Raw genomic sequence first — 20119 nt, 5'->3', positions numbered from 1 at the left:
TAAAAAGAACCAGATCATTGCACATCACCTTCATGTAGAACACCCCTCCCCAAAGAACATTCTGTAAACCAACGGTTTGCAGATTCATGAGAAGACAGACACAGTTATGGAGGACAAGCAACTGGAGACTACTAAAAACACAGAAACCATGTGCAACCCAGAAAGTACCCCTGCTGAGAACAGCTGAGAGGCTGGGATATGCCATGGGACAGAGTTGCATATGCTTGTTTTACTCTTGCATTTTTCTAGGTGCCTATTAAGAGTCTCACTTCTGCTGATTTCTTCAAGAAAACGAAATGCCACCTCCTACCCCTACAAAGGGGGTTTGCACTGAAAAGACGTGGAGAAAAATAGGACTAAAAGTGAAACAGAACCGCAGAATACCCTGACTTGGAAGGGACCCACAAGGATGATCCAAATCCAGTTCTTGACCCTGCACAGGACACCTCAATAATCACACCATGTGCGTGAAAGGGCTGTCAAAGCGCTTCTTGAACTCTGTCAGGCTTTGTGCTGCAACCACTTCCCTTGGGAGCCTGTTCCAGTGCCCAACCACCCTCTGGGTAAAGAACCTCTTCCTAATACCAACCTAAACCTCCCCTGACTCAGCTTCAGGCCATTCCCTCGGGTCCTGTTACTGGGCCCCACAGAGATCAGTATCTGCCCCTCCTCTTCCCCTCCTGAACAAGCTGCAGACTCCGATGAGGTCTCCGTCAGTCTTCTCCAGGCTGAACGAACCAAGTAACTACAGCCGCTCCTCATACAGTTTCCCCTCAAGGCCCTTCACCATCTTCGTAGCCCTTCTCTGGATGCTCTCTAATACTTAACGAAACGAGAGGGAAGGCTGACTAAAACATACGGAAGGATGCCAAAGAGAAAGTTCACTCACGGAGGCATCCACGGAGCCCACAGATGCTGTCCCGGGCGCTCTGCCCAGAGACAATGCCAGGCGAAGGAAGAGAAACCGATCCCATGTTCCCAAGACATCGGCCCGGCCTCCCGCTTGGGGCTGCACAGGACGGGCTGCCTTGGGCGGGGATGGGGCCCGAGGGGCCTGCGGGGCGGGTTGGGCCCGGGAGGCCGCCTATGTCCTGCAGCCCAGTGTTTCACCTCCGTCCGTGCGCGGCGGTCCCGGCATTGGAGAGGCCACTTCAATGCCGGCCTGAGCCAGCGGCCTGGCCCCGACCGCCTCCGCCCGGCCCCGGCTCCGGCTCCGCGGCCTGAGGAGCCACCCCTCACCTTCCTCCATCGCCGGCCTGTGCTCGCCGCCCGCCGCTGGGTCCCCCCGCCGCTCTCTGCGGGGCGACGCGTCCGCCCCGCCCGCGCCGCCGCCGCCCGCCTCCCGCCGCCCGCGGGGGCGGGGGTGCTCCCGCATCCCCCGGCGAGCGGAGCGGAGCGGAGCGGCCCGGCCCCGCGCTTCCTCCCACGGCCGGAACTGCGGCTGCGGGGGGCGGCCGGAGGGGAGCGGCGGCGCACCGGGGCGCAGCGAACGTGCAGGGGCACAGCGGGCACGCCGGGAGTACCGGGGCACGGCGAGCGTACAGGGGCACAGCGGGCGTACCGGGAGTACCGGGGCACGGCGAGCGTACAGGGGCACAGCGGGCGTACCCGGAGTACCGGGGCACAGCGAGCGTACAGGGGCACAGGCCGGCGATGGAGCCGGGAGTACCGGGGCACAGCGAGCGTACCGGGGCACAGCGAGCGTACAGGGGCACAGGCCGGCGATGGAGCCGGGAGTACCGGGGCACAGCGAGCGTACGGGGGCACAGGCCGGCGATGGAGCCGGGAGTACCGGGGCACAGCGAGCGTACGGGGGCACAGAGCTCCGCGCTGCCGCCGCCCGCCCCGAAAGCAGCACTCCCCGGGCAGCGCGGCCGTTCCCTGCCGCTCCCGCCGGCCAGCCCCGTTCCAGAGGCACCGGGCGCCTTCGGAGAGGCCGCGGGGCCCCAAATTACCTTGGACAAGAGGAGGCTCGGGTGTGACCTTACCGCTCTCTACAACTACCTGAAAGAAGGTTGTAGCCAGGGGAGGGTCGGTCTCTTTTCCCAGGCAACCAGAGACAGGACGAGAGGACGTGGCCTCAAGCTGTGCCAGGGAAGGTTTAGGTTGGACGTGAGGAGGATTTTTTTCACAGAAAGGCTGATTAGACATTGGAACAGGCTGCCCAGGGAGGTGGTGGAGTAACCATCCCTGGAGGTGTTTAAGACTGGACGTGCCACTTTGTGCCAGGGTCTAGTTGACATGGGTGGTGTTCGGTCAGAGATTGGACTCGATGATCTCAGGGGTCTTTTCCAACCTAACTGATTCTGTGATTACAGAATTGGTAACTCTTCTACCGAAGAGGTTTATGGGAATTGCCCCATGGAGGCTGCATGTCTCCTGACCTGCAGTCAACGGCCAGAAAACTGATTTGGTTACTTGTCTGGCAGCTGCAAGGAGAAACTAAACCAATATGTGTGTCCTGTTGGAGTGCAAAATGAGATTTATAAGTTTCCTGGATTTTTAAATAAAATCTAAAATGCTTCTGCAGTTGTTGATTTATTGGGATAGTGAATGGAGTTGCTTATGTTCTTAATGATCCACAAATTATCCATTCCATTTCTAATATATTTGGTTTGATCTGGGTTTTTTTGTTTGTTTGTTAGTTTAGGGGTTTTTTTAAGTTACTGGCATAAGCAACAATATTCATTGCAATGAAAAGAACAGTAATTGTTCTAAATTTGTGCTCAGACCATCAGTACATGGACAGACATAAAATAAACAATTGCTCAGTTGTGCTCTAGATGTTGGTTTTTCTTGAGCCTTCTTTGTACCTGCTGTTTTATAGTGTACCCTGTTGCATTTATTGTGCAACTTCAGTTTTCTACTGATGCTCCAATATGTAGATCATGCTACACCTTGATTTCAGTAAAATTATAAATGCACATCAAGTTATTTACATGCATAACTGTACAGTTAGAAGAGAAGTGAAAAATCCAGCCTGCTCACTCAATTTTCATTTTTTCCTAAGGAAAAAAATTGCATATTTGAAGGTGGGTGAACCAAAAATCATTTTTCATGCAAGTTTCTTTCTTCCAGAATGAATATGCTGAAATGATTGTTAAGGTAATGTTGAAAATGTTAATACTGTTGCACTTCAATCCTCCAAAATGTTTTCTGTAACTAATATTATATGAAGGTTATTTCATTTGATGGATTATGTGCCCTAAACATTGTGCTGTAATACATTACAGTGAATAAATACAGGGATGTTGTGTTCTTTTTCCAAGCTTTCTCTGTACAAACATGCATCATATATCTGCATGATGGCAGTTGTTCTCTGTTTACATATTATTTCTGAGCCCTGCAGACATAACTTTCCTTTTTATTTACAAGTTCATGGTACTGATGCTTTCCAGTTTAACAATCATTCTTTCTCTCCTTTAGAGATTGTTTTTAGGAGACAGACACAGATATACCTTAGTATAATGCATTAATACTGCGCATGTTTGTCATTACACAAAATTTTGAAAAAATATGTAGTTGTTTATTTTGTAAACAAGTTATATTTTTGTATGTTAAAGGTCTCATGCCTAAAAATATATGTAATGTTTCAATAATCAGGTAATGACTATGGATATTTCACCCATTCTCCTAATTTCAGTCTTTTGTAGGGTTAATTTTCAGGCTTCTAACTTACGGTTCTGGATTGTCAGTATCCAGAGGTTTTGCTTATTTTAATTATTTCAAATTCTTCCCTCCCCTAAGCTGTATGTCTTCTACCAAAGTGTAAAAAAATAGTGCCTACAAAAGTGTTTGTGGGACAAAAATTTTGCTTAAAGTTGGAAAGGTGTGCTCTCCCACCTGATATGAGGACTGCCAGGAAATAAGCGGGGGGATATTGAGGGAGAATGAAAATATGGAAGATTTACTTAAAACTGGACCTAAGAAGTCCTAATAAAATTAAGTTACACAAAACATATAGAACCTTTGGGATTTTTTTTTCCCACCAATGTAATTCTCTTCCTATCTTATTTCAGCACAGCTTCCAGTGGTTTTGATTGCTTCAGCTCCTGCCTGCCTTGCATAGGATATAAGTGAGCCAGGTTCTATTGTCATCTGCTTGTAAAACATGGAAAATACACATTAAATCAAGGGAGCTGATTTAGATTTGCACTCTGAAACTGAGTTGGGGACATGGAAGCATGCTTTGGCTCTGTTCTCTCTTAGCTTCAATCCTCTGGTGGTAAATCTATGTTTTGATTTCTCCTGAGGCCTTTGGAATTTCTTTACACAGCACTCCTCCACAGACAGAAGACACTACAGATGTGATTGCTGTGACCATCTTCCTGTTCTTTCTACCCTGCCCCTTGTATTTACTGTCCTTGAAGCAGCATGAGATCCTGCATATTCATTTTCTTTGCTTCTTCCTGTCACTCCTGGTGCTTCCCTGTAATCTAGAACTAACTCATGTCACCCAATGTTTAGATGTGTGTGCTCTACAGCCTCTCATCCTGGACACTTTCTCTTCTCCTTCCTTCTAACCATCTCATCATCTTCTCCATCCCTTTTTTTTTCTCCATCCCACCTGAAAGAATTCCTCACCCTTCTTTGTGTTTTCACCCTCTTAAATGGCATTGATCCTTATCACATTTGCCTTTATCTGACCTGTAATTTTCTCTTTCAGTTTCTTGCTTTTCATCTTACTTCATAAGACCAAGCCACGTCAGCTAATTGCTGTATTGCTCCTTCGGCCCAAGTGCCTGCAGAGCACTATATCACTAATAAAGTCGAGGCAAATGGACTACAGAAGAAAAATCTTGGTATTTGTTTGTTCATTAAAACACACACAAACATACACCCTTAGTGATGTGACTTGCTTTCTGTACCACCTTCCTCTTTCTGCTCTTGCTCTAGTTCTTGTTTGTGCTGCAGGTGAAGTTCCCCAGAGCAGGAGGTTGACCCCTGTATTTGTGAAACATGCAGAGTATTGAGTACCTGGCCAGAAATAACAGTAAGGGAGCATAACTGGCCGATAGCCTTCTTGCCCTGCAAGTAGCCTCTGCTCTGTGAGAAGGCCCAGTGGTCTGCTATTGTCTCTGTCCTTTCCTACACTCCTTTTTTCTCCCTGATCTGTCTCTTTGACTTCTATCCAAGGATAAAGCCCTTTGAGGTGGGTGACTCACAGCTCCGCACTTCCTTTGACTCACACTTTGCCACCTAGTATATTGGTCAGCTCTTACTAAGCTGCAATTTGGCTTTTTTTATTGTTAATGACGACAACCCTTTCAGCCCACATCTTTGATTTCACTGTCACTTCTGCTGGGTCAGAGCTATGCTTGTTTTCTCTATGATTGGTCAAAGCTGTATTTGCCCTTTCTTGCTCTCCTTGGGTTTTATACCATTTGGGTTTTTAAACATCCCCTGCAGATTTCAGAGTCTGGAGGCGCTTTTGTCTCTGGAGCCCAGCTGCTTGGGCTGCATTTCTGAGGGTGAAGGTGCTGGTCCCCATAGAGCCTGCCCTGCCAACATGGGAAGGCAGCCTCGTCCCTTGCCTCACCGTCCATCAGCTGCTTGACCAGGAACAGCACATTCCCCAGCTTCCAGTGGCATCCCCGGTAACACACCTTGAGCGATGACAGAGAGTTGGTGTCATCACACAGGTGCTGATGATGGCTTAGCAAACACTTCAGCTGGTGCAAAACAAGCACTAGAATTCAGGTCTCTTTTCAGGCACTGTGTTGTCCCTGAAGGGCAGGGCTATCGTGACTGGAATCACTGAAACCCTATCCCTGGTACTGACATCAGCAGGCATGACTGATTACATCTAGAAAATTGCTCTTGGAATACTGTGTTGGCCTTTTTTATATAAGTATTTTTCAGAGAAGTGGAGCAATGTGATCCTTAATTTGTCTTAGTGACTTACTAAATACGCTAGTCAGGCACATCTTCCATCCCAACATTGCAACCAGCACCCTTACCCCCCTACATTCTTGTCTAACCATGTTACAGCTGGCAGAAGAAAGGGCAGTATCACTGCTTTTGATGGCTTTCCAACTTTAAGCAGGAAGCAGTTTGGCCTGATACTTGAAGATTATAAATCAGTAATACAAGTCATAGCCCAAACACTAAGCAGACACTAGATCCCTTCTCAAAAGCTGCATCTAGTGTTATTAAAACATCTTGGACTGAAGCAGCCCTCTGCAGCTGGTGCTGCTTTTCACTGGAGTGAGTAGAAACAGACTCCAACACAGGCAAAACACTCCAACCAGGCAGATTAGCTATTACCAAGCTACTGCTTGTCTGCTAGGCTTTCCTAGACAGCAGCAAAAAAAGTGAATGGGACTATACTTGGCTATTATAGTAGGGTGCAACTTCCATCTGGGATGCAGATTCTTGACTCTGAAGCAACTCTGAAAATCCCAGCTGTAATTTTCCAAAGAGGAAACATGAGCCAGGCAGTTTGTTACAGAGAAGTGTGGTTCCTCTAGGAAGGACAGTTCTATTTCCTGAGCTTTTCTTCAATCACAGTCAGCATTGCCAGGCTTTGACTTCATTTCCAGAACTGATGCTCTCCAAGCCTGGAGTTGTCTGAGTTGAACAGCCCCATTTGAAATGATTAATTTTACTGGCACCTCTATCAGTCTGTATAACTGCTTTTATGAGACATGGGACATTATGAACAACGCAGAGAACAGATAGACCTGGTGTGTAAGCAGGATGCCCATCACTGTGTAATTATGCATAACGTACAGTTACATAAATGCTTTTCTTGGGGAATCACCAGTGACGGCAGCAAGCTTTGCCTGTCATGTTTGGGCTAGTTAAAGCACTGATTCATCTTACTTTGAATACTCTGTTTCCTGCTTGTTCTATGGTAAATGGATTACTGACTGCAATTTCAATAGTAATTAATGAAGATGAGAGATAGATCCAGTGATAAAACTGGGTTGTTTGAAGAAGTGGAATGACTTACTCCACTTGTCAAATCTCACAGTGTTACTGGAATATCACTAGCTTGTTTGCAGACTGACTCTTCCTCTTCTTGACAGATCCATTTTTATCAGTTGGAGGAACAAATCTAAGCATACAAACCATGATTTGACTCTTTTGTTCCTCCTCCATCTAAAGCATTCCCCTCCTTCCCCTTATGCCACTTGCCTTGAGATCGTTTTTGCAGTTGCATATTTCTTCTTGAGCTGTCCCACCATCTGTTATGCATCAAGTTGGTCAAACCTTGGGTGCAGAAAGCAGCAAATTTGTGCTCAGCTCTTAGCAGGTCTCATTGTACCAATGACTAGGGTACCCCCTCTAGCTTGTTAGCTCATTCAGCTCCGGATGAAGCCTTATTGCTTAGATGGAGAGCAAGCCACCAAAGAAGCAATGCCCTGAGAGAGGAGCTGGCTAGGCAGGGATCTAAGCTTCTTCCACTCAAATGGAAGCTCCAGGGGAGATGTCTGCATTGATTATTTTAAAGCACAGTGTGATCCCCAGAAGAAAGGCACTATATTAGTTCAAGATAATTATTATTAGTGATATCATTAGCACTGTTATGGTGACTGTTACTGTAATATTGCAATACTTACACAAGAAGAAATATGCATTGGCAGATGGCAGGAGGGAAGGAAAGTGATGGCTTTGCTCAAGCAAAAAGTGGCTAAATTTGACATTTGATCTGAATACAGTAATTTTTCTGAAGTTAGCTCAGTTGGTTAGAGCATGGTAAAATAACACCAAGGTTGTGGGTGCAATCCCCCCAATGGGTCATTTACTCAGGAGTTGGACTCTTACGTCCATTCCAATGCAGAATATTCTGTGAATCTCAAAACAAAAGCAGATTCTTTGCTTCCTTGTAAATGCGTTGTTTTGAGTTAATGCAAGAGTAATCTGCACATATAAAACAGACAACCTGGATGGTAGGTAGATACAAGATCTATCACTAAGAAACTTGTGGAGAAATTAATTTATGGACAGTTCAGATGAGCAAACCGTCAACATGTTGGTGCACAGTGCTAGCAAAAGTGCCAAATGTTTATATGGTTTTTGTGATGGGAGAATCTGGGGAAACCAGGCTTCGTGGTTGGCCTTAGCTGGCTGTACTGTTTTTTCCTGTGTACGTCATGTTAGAGTAATTTGTTAAATATCCTTCCCAACTTTACATAACTCTGACCTTACAGGTGAAGAGGTTGGTCCTGCCCTAGGAACTGCAAGAAGAATGATGTTTGTTGGCAGAGGTAGATAATATCTTCCTCTTCAGTGAGTCGGGATGTCAACAGCAATGACTTGGACAGGAATTGACAGGAAATTTACGCTTAGTCCTTGAATTCCGTGGTTTTGGCAAAGATATGAGTGAATGAAACACTAAGTGACAGAGGGAGAAACCTGGACTCCTTCCCAGAGAGGGAGTTTACTTGAATTGCTTGGTCATGGACTAGCTTGTTTCATTCACAGAAAAAATTCTGGATCTTAAAACAGGTTACTGCAGTATCCATCCCACTGACATCACGGGCTCTGAGAAGCAGCAATCATGTAACCATTGTCTGCAATGTACTGAGGAGGGTGTAATTAATTGCTGTAAGGCTCCAGTGTGGCTTCACTGAATTCAATCAGCCCCACAAATATCACTGAAACTTCTCTGGTGAGTTTTGTAAACAGGATTTAACTGTAAATTAGATAGTGTGCATAGATGGTGTGCATTCAAAATGTCAGTTAATTTTATCCTGAAACAATTTGTTTTATGCTAGAGTTTAAATTTTCATTAGTTCAAAGAATGGACATTCTTTTTGAGTCATGTCTTCCAGATGTGCAGGACTGCAAATCAATAGCCAGTCCCTGCAATAAATTTTCGTTTAGACACTTTATGACCTAGGCAAAGAGTACATATATAAATGGGGAGAAAACTGATAGACTGCTAGAAAACAAGTGTGCCTGCCTTTCCTCTGAAAGGTTAATGGAGCTATCAGCCTGCAGGTATTACACTTGCTTGTGGAGTTTTCTTCCCTCCTCCTCAGCCGTGTTTTTGCAGTTGGCATTTGGAGAAGTACCAAATTAAATCCAAGTCAATGTATAAGTTATGAAATTCTCCTGAACTGAGTGGAGGGGCAAGAGTCTCATGAGACCAGTCCTGGGAGATTCTGGCTGCCATTTGTGCCTGCAGTAGGGGCAGTAGAGAGAGATTAGGGTCTTTTGAGGGCAGTCTAAATTAAGGCAGGCTCTGGCATGCGCAGTGGCAGGGAAATCCAATTTGGTATAAACATTGGGGCTCCAGAGTGAGTGGATGCCACCTACAATGCTCCCAGGAGGCTCCCGTTTCTCAGGAATGTTCTGGCAACATGTTGCAACCTATATATTAGTTGTACTTTTCAGTTTGCTTTTCAGCAGCAGTTTTTAGTCTGTAAAAAACCATACTAATATGTGGTAACAGTACATTAACGAGAATGCACATTTTCATTGATTTTAAAGAAGTGGGCAGCATTCTGGTGTGCACCCTTGCAGTTTCCAGACTTGATTCCAGTGAACAGTTCCTACGCTAAACACTGAATTTCCATCATAACAAAGAAAGGATTCTCAGTAAATACAGGATTGCTAAATGCCACAATAATACAGCGTTTTTCTGTTGGACTAAGCACACAGATTGACAGAACTCATTACTTGCTGACCAGGTTCGAAGGTGGGATAAACAGAATTGCCCAATCAAAATTTATAAAGAAATAACATTTATTATGCGACCGAAATATCAGTTTCAAAAGCCACGATCGAGAAAAGCAGCACTGAGCCCGGGGTCGGAGCTGGGTGAACACGCACAGATCTGATCTCTACCGCACCAGACCTCCAAAGTTCACGACTGCTGCTTCGGCTGGTCCCTTCTTATACAGTTTTTGGGTAGAGTCCGAATTAATTCTATTCTTCTCGTATGCATGAAGTTTTCTTGTCCCGGAGTTGGGCTGCACAAAGCCTTTCCTGGGTCTGATGAATTGTCCATCCTGGGTGATGAGTGGGCCATTTCTGGTGATGGATGGGCCATCTCTGGTTCCTGGAACAGTTATTTTTAGTTCCCGGAATGTCCAATTCCTTATCAGATGCGATGTAGATATCAGAGTGTGGTGATCAAGTCGTCATGGTGCAAATGTCTCGGTGATAAGATCCAACCCCACCTAGGTGGAATCCTCACTTATTGATTACATCTGTGAGAGAACTACTTTTGGTGGTGTGAAATTTTTCTCTCAGCCAGACTGGTGGAGGGATTTTGAAACTCCGTCTCTACATGGTCTGATTACATTCCAGTTTTATACATAATAGCACAAATTACATACTTTATTTATAACAAAGGTAAATAAGCCAAGAAAGCAAATTTAGACAGAAAAGAAAATCCTACTTGTTTAACACTGCCCAATGAACATTTCTCGCACTGTGTTCAGTGATGAGGTAGGTATTTTCCCTCCACGGACCCTGCTCAAGAAACACGTGTCAGAAGGCTTATTGATAGCTCTCATGTACATAAGATCTGCTCTCCTGTTAGCCAGTGCTCTGCTGCTCTCATTTGACCTCATCCCTAGAAGGCTGAAACTTTATTACTGTAATGAATCTTTGTTTCTCCTTCCTTGCACCTGGGGGATTTAAACGTGCTTGTGCCAAGACGCCATCTCCTTGCTTGGCGGTATATAATCTGGGATACATGCAAGCTGATTTCACACGGAAATTACAGAGGATGGAAGAGATTTGTCACCAGACGTTTGTGACCCATGTTACATCAGCCTTTGGGAACACAGTGTGTCAGCCAAAATAAAAAGACTTGCCTTGTGAAATAGGTTGTTAGCACTGATAAGCAAAGCTTCAATAGGAGTTGAGGGTCAGGCTAGTAACCTGAAATACTGAAGTCATTTGGGACCTTGAATTAATATATTTGTCCACAAACAGGTTCATGGTGGAGAAGGGCAGGACAGCCTTTCTCGCCTAGCAAACACCATGCCCCATCTGATGCCATCAATTGTGGGAGAACTTTGATCTTGTTTGGTTGTCAGCCCTCAAATTGTCTCTTCATTTTTTATTAAACTGATCAGTATAGAATTCAGCCATTCTTGTGCTCCTTTCTGATTCCCAATAGCACCACCCTAAAGTTTTGTAATTTGCTGATTTAATGACTCCTGACATACCTGATCCAAATCACAGAATGTGTTTCCCATGGAAGCTGTGCTCGGAAGGGCAGAAGCTCCCTTTGCTTTTACAGTGCTTTATCGATGTGTGTCACTTAAAGTGAGACACAAGTGAGTATTTCTGCCTCCCTTTTAGAGCTCTGCTTAAATGCTTTTAATCAACAGCTCCCATTGGAATCAGATTTCTCCTTTGTTGTTCTGTTTCCTCCTTTTCCTCTGGGGCCAAATAGTTCAGCACCGTTTAATCCTGGGAAAACCAGGAAATGAGAGTTACAGGGAAGAGGGGTAGGATTCCTCTCACCTATCTTGAGCTGAGTGTGCTGCTCCAGCTCATCATCCCGGTTCCAGCTGAGAAAATGGAGAGAGAGGGGAGTCTCCTGGGGGCCATTCACTCCATTCTGAGAGAGGTGGCTGGGAAAGGTGTGAGGAACCTGTACTGGTTTTGCATGGCCTGGTTTTAGGTAGCAGGGGGGGCCACAGAGCTTGGTCCTGTGAGAAGCTGCTGGAAGCTTCCACCATGTCCGGCAGAGTCAATCCCTGAGGGCTCTGAAGATGGACATGCTGCTGGCCAAAACTGGGCCAATGAGAGAGGTTGGTAATGCCTCTGTGTTGGGGTTTTAGGAGCTCTCCTGGGTTTTTTTTCTGTTAAAGGAATTTTCCCCATACGTGTTGCTAGGGGGACAAATGGCTGGGTACTTAAGAAAAACAAAAGAGGTGGCTACGGGGTGGGGTGCATCGGGCTACTCTTTTGTTTCACCTGGGTGTGTGGGCAGTCGGTCTCCGGCGTTTGGACAGAGAGGGAGGCTGCTTTCTTTGGCTGCTTTTCCTTCTGCTGGAGAGGCCCCGGGATCCCAAAGCCCGCCTTCCCCGCCCCGCTGGGAGCCGGGCTGTGGCCGCCCTGCCCCCGCCTCTGCTTCGAGCTTTCGCTACGCTGTAGCCGTGCTCGTCCTGCCTGCCCAGACCTCCGGGGGCTCCCCGTTTGGATACATCTCGTCTGCCACCGGGAATTTGTGCTCGTCCCTGCCGTTCCAAGGGTCCGGCTGGACACCGGGATCGGCTGCCCAGGGGTTTGTGAAGCCTTTGTCCCATCCCTTCCCGGGATCCCAGGGCACCGGTGCCGCGTGCTCCCCGAGCTCGCTCCGGAGCGCCCCCTGCAGCCGCGGGGGAACCATCGCACCTGCCCTGCTCACCGGGAGCCGCCAGCGCCCCTGCCGGCTGCGAGCGGAACTGCACCCGAGGGGAAAGGGCCCGACAGCCGAGAAGGCTGGCACTGGGTTTGTGATTGTTTGCTGTTACTGCCGTAGTCATTGGTGTTTGTTTGACTGGTTATACACATATAGATAGATAATAGTAAAGAACTGTTATTCCTATTTCCCATATCTTTGCCTAAGGGCCCCTTGATTTCGGAATTATAATAACTTGGAGGGAAGGGGGTCGCATCCGCCATTCCAAAGGGGGCTCCTGCCTTTCCTTAGCAGACACCTGTCTTTCAAACAAAGACACTCTGTGATGACATCTTTAAGAAGAAAACCAAAACAAAGTCACAAGATTTTGGATTCTAGTCAGAGAAGAGGAGGAGGTGAGAACATGTGAGGGAAAACAACATGGCAACACCAAGGTCAGTGCAGAAGGAGGGGGAGGAGGTGCTCCAGGCACTGGAGCCGAGGTTCCTCTGCAGGCCACGGTGAGGACCATGGTGCAGCAGCTGTCCCCCTGCAGCCCATGGAGATCCACGGGGGATGCAGAGATCCACCCGCAGCCCGTGGGGGAGGTGCCCACGGTGGAGCGGGTGGATGCCTGGAGGAGGCTGTGATCCAGTGGAACACCCGCTGGAGACAGAGAGCCCTGCTTCCAGGCTGGAGCAGCCTGTCCTTGGAGGACTGCACCCCGTGGAAAGAGAGACCCACAGCGCAGCAGTCTGGGAGGGCTGTGTGCCCGTGGGAGGGGCTCACGCTGCAGCAGGGGCGGTGTGGCTGCTGCCTGTGAGGGCGGACCCACGCCGAGGAAGTTCAGGGAGAACTGTCTTCTGTGGGAGGGACCCCCGGCCTCACAGGGGAAGGACTCCTCACCCGGAGCAGCGGAAGGAAATCGTGGTGAAGGACTGACCAAACCCCCATGCCCTGTCTCCCTGCGCTGTCGGGGGCAAGGAGGGAGAGGCTGGGGGGGAAGGTGTTCCAAGGGCTTATTTTACTTCCCATTATCCTCCTCTGATTCTGTTAGCAATAAATTCACTTCACAACTTACGCTGAGCCTGTTTCGCCCTTGAAGTGTTTTCTCTTATCTCACTCATGAAGCGTTCGTTAATTTTTTTTCCTTTTCCCTCCTCTGCCCAGCTGTGGCAGGGGAGGGTGAGCGAGCGGCTCTCGTGGGTGCCTGGCACTGGGCCAGTGTCAAACCACGACAGGAACCACATGAACTGTGCGTGAGGAGCACAACTGTGGGGCTTAGAAAGAGAGAAAAAGACTTAACACCAAGAAGCACAGATTGACAGTCAGGGATACATAGGGCGAACATAGGAGACAAAGGAGATTATACAGCATGGATTGTCTAGTATATTATTGATAAAGAGGTTCACAAAGCTTCTGTGTAGTTTATTTTCTCAGTAGTTTATTTTTAAAAGATTTATTATATTTTATTACAGTATATTTTTATTTAATATAGAATGTAAATTTGTAAAATTGTAGTGTAATTTTTCTTTAAACTGGTATTTGTTTCATTTGAAACCTTTCTCTCATTTTGTTTTCTATAAAACTTCAAAAAAATTGTGTCTTTTCAAACTACAAACCCCAGAAAAAGCTCTCAGGAAAGGTTGCAGTTAAAACTTCATGACTCCCTTTGGATGTCAGAAGTTTTCAGCAACCAGAGGCCAAGCTGCCACCTCTACCCTGAGCACCCTTCATGCGTTATTAACTCTCAAAACACATCGCTGCGCTCATTTAGTGTATGTAAATACAGAGTTTGATTTTTATTTACTGCACATAGTACAGCAGAGTTATAGAGCTTTTAAAGTGTGTGCGTATGAAACAATGTTTCTCAGAAAACTATTGTTTAAAAATCTGGACCAAACCTAGAACTTCTTACAGTGTAGATTTTCTGTCACAATCATTACTTGCTATGTGACCTCAGAGTTTATTTACTTTTATTAATTATTTATTGTGTAACACAATAAAAATAATCCACAAATTATTCTTTGCAGTGGTTCTTCTTCTCTTGACTTCTAAAGCATTATATTCTTTTTATGTTTTGCTCTTAACTCACATTCCAGAAGTCACGTGTCTGGTGAATAATCTCAGTTATATTTCTGATTTGTTTTTTATTTAAAAAAAATAGGCAAGCAAATTCCCAACCTTCATGATTAGATATAAACTTGGAAAGACTTAAAACCATGAAAGCAAATGTATCCCCATTATCTTACACTCACGACTTCTAAGCCAATCCCTGGATGAGAGGCATAGGAGGCTCCTGCTGTGCTGTAGGTTATGAAACCCAGACTGCCATGTAAATAAATGAAGAAACAGCAATCACAGTCAGGGTTTGGCCTAGAGGTGGCAGATTGCTTTCTATGAAGGCTGTGAGATTGTTTTAAATGTGGAAAAAGAAAAGTATACAGGAGTCAAGAAGCAGAACTGATGAAGAGAACAGGGGTTGGAACAAGGTTCCTTTGTGGAGAAGGATGCTCAGGGCTTGTCAGTGGATGAAGTACTGACCAGTACAAGTGCAGGGTTGTCCTGTGTGTGTTCCAGCCTCATTCCGGGAAATTTACTGGTATAGCAACAAGCATCCCATTGCACACCAAAGGAATGTTTAAATCCTCTGATCATATCTGAAGCATCAGTAGCTGCTTTGTTATTTGAAAGAAGAAAATTAAAACAATACCATTCAAGCTGTAAATTAAAAGCCCACTGTAGATGTAGATTTCATGAGCAAAGTTATTAAGAGCATTAGTATGCATATTAGAAGTAATTAAAAACAAGCAAACAGGAAGAATGCCAGGTGAGAACGTACAGGTTGGAGGAGAATTCTCTATTCAATTACAGAAGTGTAAATGAATATCTTGTAAATAAATCCACAATCATTTCCTTGGATGAAGTTACAGTCATGCCGCTTGTAAGTAGCTTAACCATAAGCACTGAAAACCAAAACAACAGCATACCATTTATAACAACAAGAGAACAAAAATTAAATGTGAAACAGAACCAACTTGTCTGTCTGTTCTCAGTGGTGCCCTTGAAATGAGGTTGTACTCTCTGAGGATGCTGCTAATTTGCTGGGCTGGGACTGGTCCGATTTCTTCTGACTAATGTCATAATTAGTCAATTGCTTGAAGATATTTGTCTGAGAAACCTCTGATATTGTTAACTTGTTTTTAAAATGTAGTTTATATTTGTTTACGATTTATAGTTGCTCATACTATTTTATTGACAACTTCTTCCCTATTGTGCATGCATAGTTGACCCTATTTTCTCAACATAAATTCCTTATTTGTGAGTATTCTGTAAATAATTCAATGAATAACTTCTCATTTCATGTGACATTTAGAAATTATTTATTCCTTATATTTTTTAGTAAAGCTGTAAAATGCATCATTGTACTTGCTCCTGACCAAAACATGAAAAGCTTTTAAAACCAGTATAATCAACAACAGTACTCTTTGGATTAAAATAAGTCAAGGGTTTAGAAGTATTTTCAAGATGTATTTTAATATCTGAAAGTTGTCTGACTAGTCAAATAAAAGATGACTCATAGATCCCCCTAGGAAAAAAACTATCCTTCTTGTTTTCTCAAATGCCAACCAATCTTTCAATCCTCTTCAGATTAGTTTGCGTGTGTGAAATCGATATTTCAAGGTACTTACAGTACCTCCCAGAGCACATAAGTTACTAACCAAGCTGCACTCTATGGAGTTTCTGCATTCCATCAGGTGTCACAAGGAGCCTCGACTGGTCTGGGGGAATTAAGGCCAGGTGAAATGCCATGCTCCTTAGCTCATCTGCTGCAGAGAACAGGGCTGCAGTGTGCCTGCTCAAGTCTTGTTACGGGAATAAATCCGACGTGCCTCACTTACTAGGTCAGAGACAGTCTGCTGTGCCTCCATATGCAGTGTGCTATGATATCAGATGTGTCACAGAAGCCAAAAGCATGATTAGGTTGCAAAGGCAAGCACTGGAAATTTAAGAAATGCCAGAATTAGGATGCTTACTCAACTGACATTTGTTTCCTGGTGGCAAATGATTTATGATACATTTATCTCTAGCCACATGATCACCCACTGGTGTTTTCTTCTGCCCTGGTGCTCAGGATGAGCAGATTGTTTACTCTGTGCTGAGTGTGACCAGCCCTTGGTTACTGTACAGTCTTCAAACCCTACTTTGCAAACAGCACTTATTTTTACTCAGGATCATTCATATGATTGTATTGCTGGAGTAGCTCAGCAAAACAGAAGATGTGCAGAGTCCCCAACATTTCCCACCTGCAGATGTTCGACCTGACAATTGCAATAACACTCCCAAGGGGTAGGAGGGGGGGGGGGGTTTACCCACACAAGGAAGTGGAGAGGACAAACCAAGGGGGCAGTTCCCTCAGGTGCTACTGCAGTGAAGCCCACCCTGCTTACCAGCAAATTCAAAGCCTCCTGCACAGACACTCCATCTCCATCCACAGCTTCTTGCCCTGATGTAAGCCTCCTCTCCCTCCTCCCAGAGTTTATCCCACCTATATTCTATAAATCAGGCCATACATTTCTCACAGCTCTGCATTAATTTTGGACAACTTCTTCTTTATGGCTACATTCACAGATCATATTAGGAACCTAAAATCACAATTTCCCCTTAGATCTGACATCCAGCCCTTGCTGGATGACATTCTCACCTGTAACTGCAGGTAAGGTCATGGCCACCTTGGGCTGGAGCATACCCAGAAAGTTGGATGTCATGGACTGCATCTTGACTGGTTATGTTGATTTTTTAACTGCCAAGAACATAATTTACCAGATTTCCCTAATTTACCCGTGAAATTGCAAAAAAAGCATATCACTCACTGAAAAGAAATCACACTGTCATGACAGACTTCTGAGTACAGAGAAATTAGCCTTCCCAAAGAAAAAGTCACCAGGGTCTTATTTTAACACAGACAAAACGATGTCTTTTCCTCTAGCTTTACAGCTGGACACAGCTGCACTGTTCTGCCTGAAATGTTCCACAGTAATTCAGCAGGAGACAGAGATTCAGAATGAAAAATTTCAGTTCAAGTTTGACAAAAACTTTTTCTGTTTTCAGAAAAACTTTTTCTGTTGTTTTCATAAACAACAGAAAACAAGGCTCATAATGGGACATGCTGAAGACCTTAATAAGAGAGGCTTTCAGCAGCTCTGCTAATAATAAGCTGTGGGAATTGATGATGTTCATTTTAAAATTATTTTCACATTCAAATTTTGATGGGACTCATTGGTTAGATGCTGTGTGCAGGGCAGATAAAGCAAATAGCGTTGCTAAGTCATTGGCAGCCCTGCTGGGGTATTTCAGAAAAACTTCCTTTGCATTTAAGAGGAGAATGGGGCTTATCTCCATCACAGCTGCAGATTTGGGGCATGTAGGTCTGTTCTTGTGCATGACCATTTTAGTGCCTTGCTCAGAACAGCCCCTGGTGCTGTACCACATGTAACACTCCCCCATGCTCCATACTGGCCCTTTCAGAGGCTAGTTGCCACATGGTATACAGACTTACTCTGCAGGCTTGAGCTCTTTCATGATGCTTGTCAGTCAGGTGCTGCTTAGGAAGCTCCAGGAGCCCAACTTGGGGTGACTGATGGGAATTTTCAGTTGTCTGGCTGGGCAAACCCAGATTTCTCTTCAGTGTTTGGAAGAGGTTATAAACTATTAGGAAGTGACCTCAGCTGACGGGTATATCATGTTCTTTCATTCTATTCACTTACAGCATTTATGACATCTCCCCATTATCATTTAGACTTTTACAACTCTTAATGACCCTTTTATCAGAGCAGCAATAACCAATAAATCCCCTTTGGCATTTATTGCCCTGTCTCTAATACATAAAAGAACCAATTTATAACATCTTGTGAATGCTGGAGATTATTTTTCAAACTATTTCAAATCTCACTACAAAAATAAGTGCTCTGATAAAGGCTCTGTTTCTGTGGTTCGCTCAGCATCAGACCTAAATTAAATTCACCAACAATATGCAATAAACTTTGTGGACTGGATGCTGTATGGCAGAGAGAAATGAGAAACTAGAAATCCAAAATGTCTTCTCTGTAGGGAGGTGTTCCTACCCCTGCCCATCTCCCACCAGCATCAGTTTTCTCCTTAGCTGCCAGGAGGAGTTTCAGGCCTGGGCACAATGAGTAGGAGCTCTGGGGACAGGGGACGCTACTTTGTCAACAGCCATCACGGAAGGTACAGGTGAACCTTGTACATCTGACATGGTGCACTCAACAGTCAGATAACTAAAATCAATTTGTTGGGCTTTGTCTGGAAATGGTGCAGAGAAACGGGCACCACCAGGAGAGTCTCCATCCCCTCCTACAAGAGGTGCCTGGGAGAGACAGCTCCAAGGTGTGCAGTCCCGGCTGCCCTCCCATCTATGCCTCTGGCTGGCAACAGTCATCTAACCTCAAAATACCTAAAATTAGATGTCATTAATCGTTATGCCTTTGTTTGCAGTGATGACAACATAACTTGGAAGCTACCTCTCTGTTACTATGAGCAGAAACAAAACTCCGAATGTACCTTGTTTACTCAGTTTTGTAATTTTTCCCAACATGCAGTAGTGTCCTGCACTCCCTGTAGGATATTGCCATTAGTACCTTTGGAAGGTGTGTTTTGTCTTGGTTTATCTACAGGTAGAACACATGCAGCCACAGGATTCTGCAGAGGGGAGCAGAATCTCTGCTTCCCTGTTGCTGAAACTCTCCCCTGCAATTCCAAACCCCATCAATCAGAAAACAACAAAGTATTCCTTAGGAATCCTTTCAAAGTGAACTGGTAATGAAGGCAACCTAAGGATTCTATGTGTTCCTGACAATGATTTCAGTTTTGCTGACTCTGTATGTAGACACCAGACTTGGACTTGATTCAAAGCCTAGCACTGGACAGACTTGACATCAGCAGATTTTGGACAGGGATGTTGATATTTCTATGGGGTGAATGAAGCACTGTGCAAAGATGTCCAGTGCTAAGTGAGCCACTGCCAGGCTGGAGGCTGGTATTGCTGTGCTGGTTAGGCACAGTGTCCCAGCTAAGTAGCCTTGATGAGAAACTGCCTATTTGGACCTGTGCAGAGAAGTTCAGTTAGGGCAGCAGTTTTGCCCCCAACACAAGCTAGCCCAAGCACCTCTGTGCCATGTGGATACTGTTCAGTGCCATTATAGCAGGGTCTGTGCCACAAAGACCAGACGTGCTCAGTTCATCCTATTTCCCATCTTGGTTGCCTGTTTGTTGCTCTACTGAGGTCTACTGCTAGGTCCTCCCATTTTCCTCTTTGCTCCTGCTGACCCTCTTCTCCTCTGCAGAACTACAAACCAAACAGCTCCCGAAAGAACTTTTCATTAATATAATTTATTAGCTAAATCGTTCCTCTGACCTATTTCTTGTTCAACTAGCATATCTCCCCATCCACTCAATATAATTGGCACAGCACCTGAACTCTGCTGCTGGGGTTTAAATGGCCTGACATATATCACTGAGTCACAGGATATTAAGAGAAAGGTGAGAGGATTATTGGCTCCCTGCCACTGGGATCAGATTGGATTTCTTGTCCAACCACTGAAACATGTGGTTGTATAAAGAAGGTTTACACAGGCTTGGTTTAGTCCTTACTCAAAGCGTGACCACTTGAAAACAACATGGGACTTCCACTAAGGACTGGGGACTTGGCCATGCCTTCTTGCATACATTGTCCTGTTGATTTTTGGAAGGGGACGATCTGCATGAGGCTCTGCAGGATGGGGCTGGCCAGGAGTGCTGTGCTGG

General features: G+C 45.3%; 1 protein-coding gene and 1 long non-coding RNA gene across 4 annotated transcripts in view; one reads left to right on the top strand and one right to left on the bottom strand.

Moving 5' to 3' along the window:
* Window positions 1–1390, bottom strand: part of DPY19L4 (dpy-19 like 4) — a 33160-nt gene extending 31770 nt beyond the window's left edge. For 2 of the 3 annotated variants that reach the window (XR_004243927.1, XM_032129542.1), the window contains exon 1: window positions 1240–1390. Coding sequence is in view for 2 of the 3 variants with exons in the window: in XM_032129542.1 (XP_031985433.1) it covers window positions 1240–1375 (136 nt within the window). In the remaining variant the exon portion in view is untranslated. Of the gene's footprint in view, window positions 1–889; window positions 1201–1239 lie in introns of those variants that run through there. The other variant, XM_032129556.1, reaches the window with a different exon arrangement.
* A 322-nt stretch (window positions 1391–1712) lies between these two features.
* Window positions 1713–4837, top strand: LOC116453779. The gene is made up of 2 exons (XR_004243928.1): window positions 1713–4076; window positions 4667–4837. It is a non-coding gene; the product is annotated as an uncharacterized LOC116453779 (long non-coding RNA).
* Window positions 4838–20119: the final 15282 nt, after the last annotated feature.

The sequence above is a fragment of the Corvus moneduloides genome, chromosome 1, assembly GCF_009650955.1.
Source record: "Corvus moneduloides isolate bCorMon1 chromosome 1, bCorMon1.pri, whole genome shotgun sequence".
Classification (NCBI taxonomy): Eukaryota; Metazoa; Chordata; class Aves; order Passeriformes; family Corvidae; genus Corvus; species Corvus moneduloides.
The sequence above is the reverse complement of the archived record's forward strand: the minus strand, read 5'-3'. Positions and strand labels throughout refer to the sequence as shown.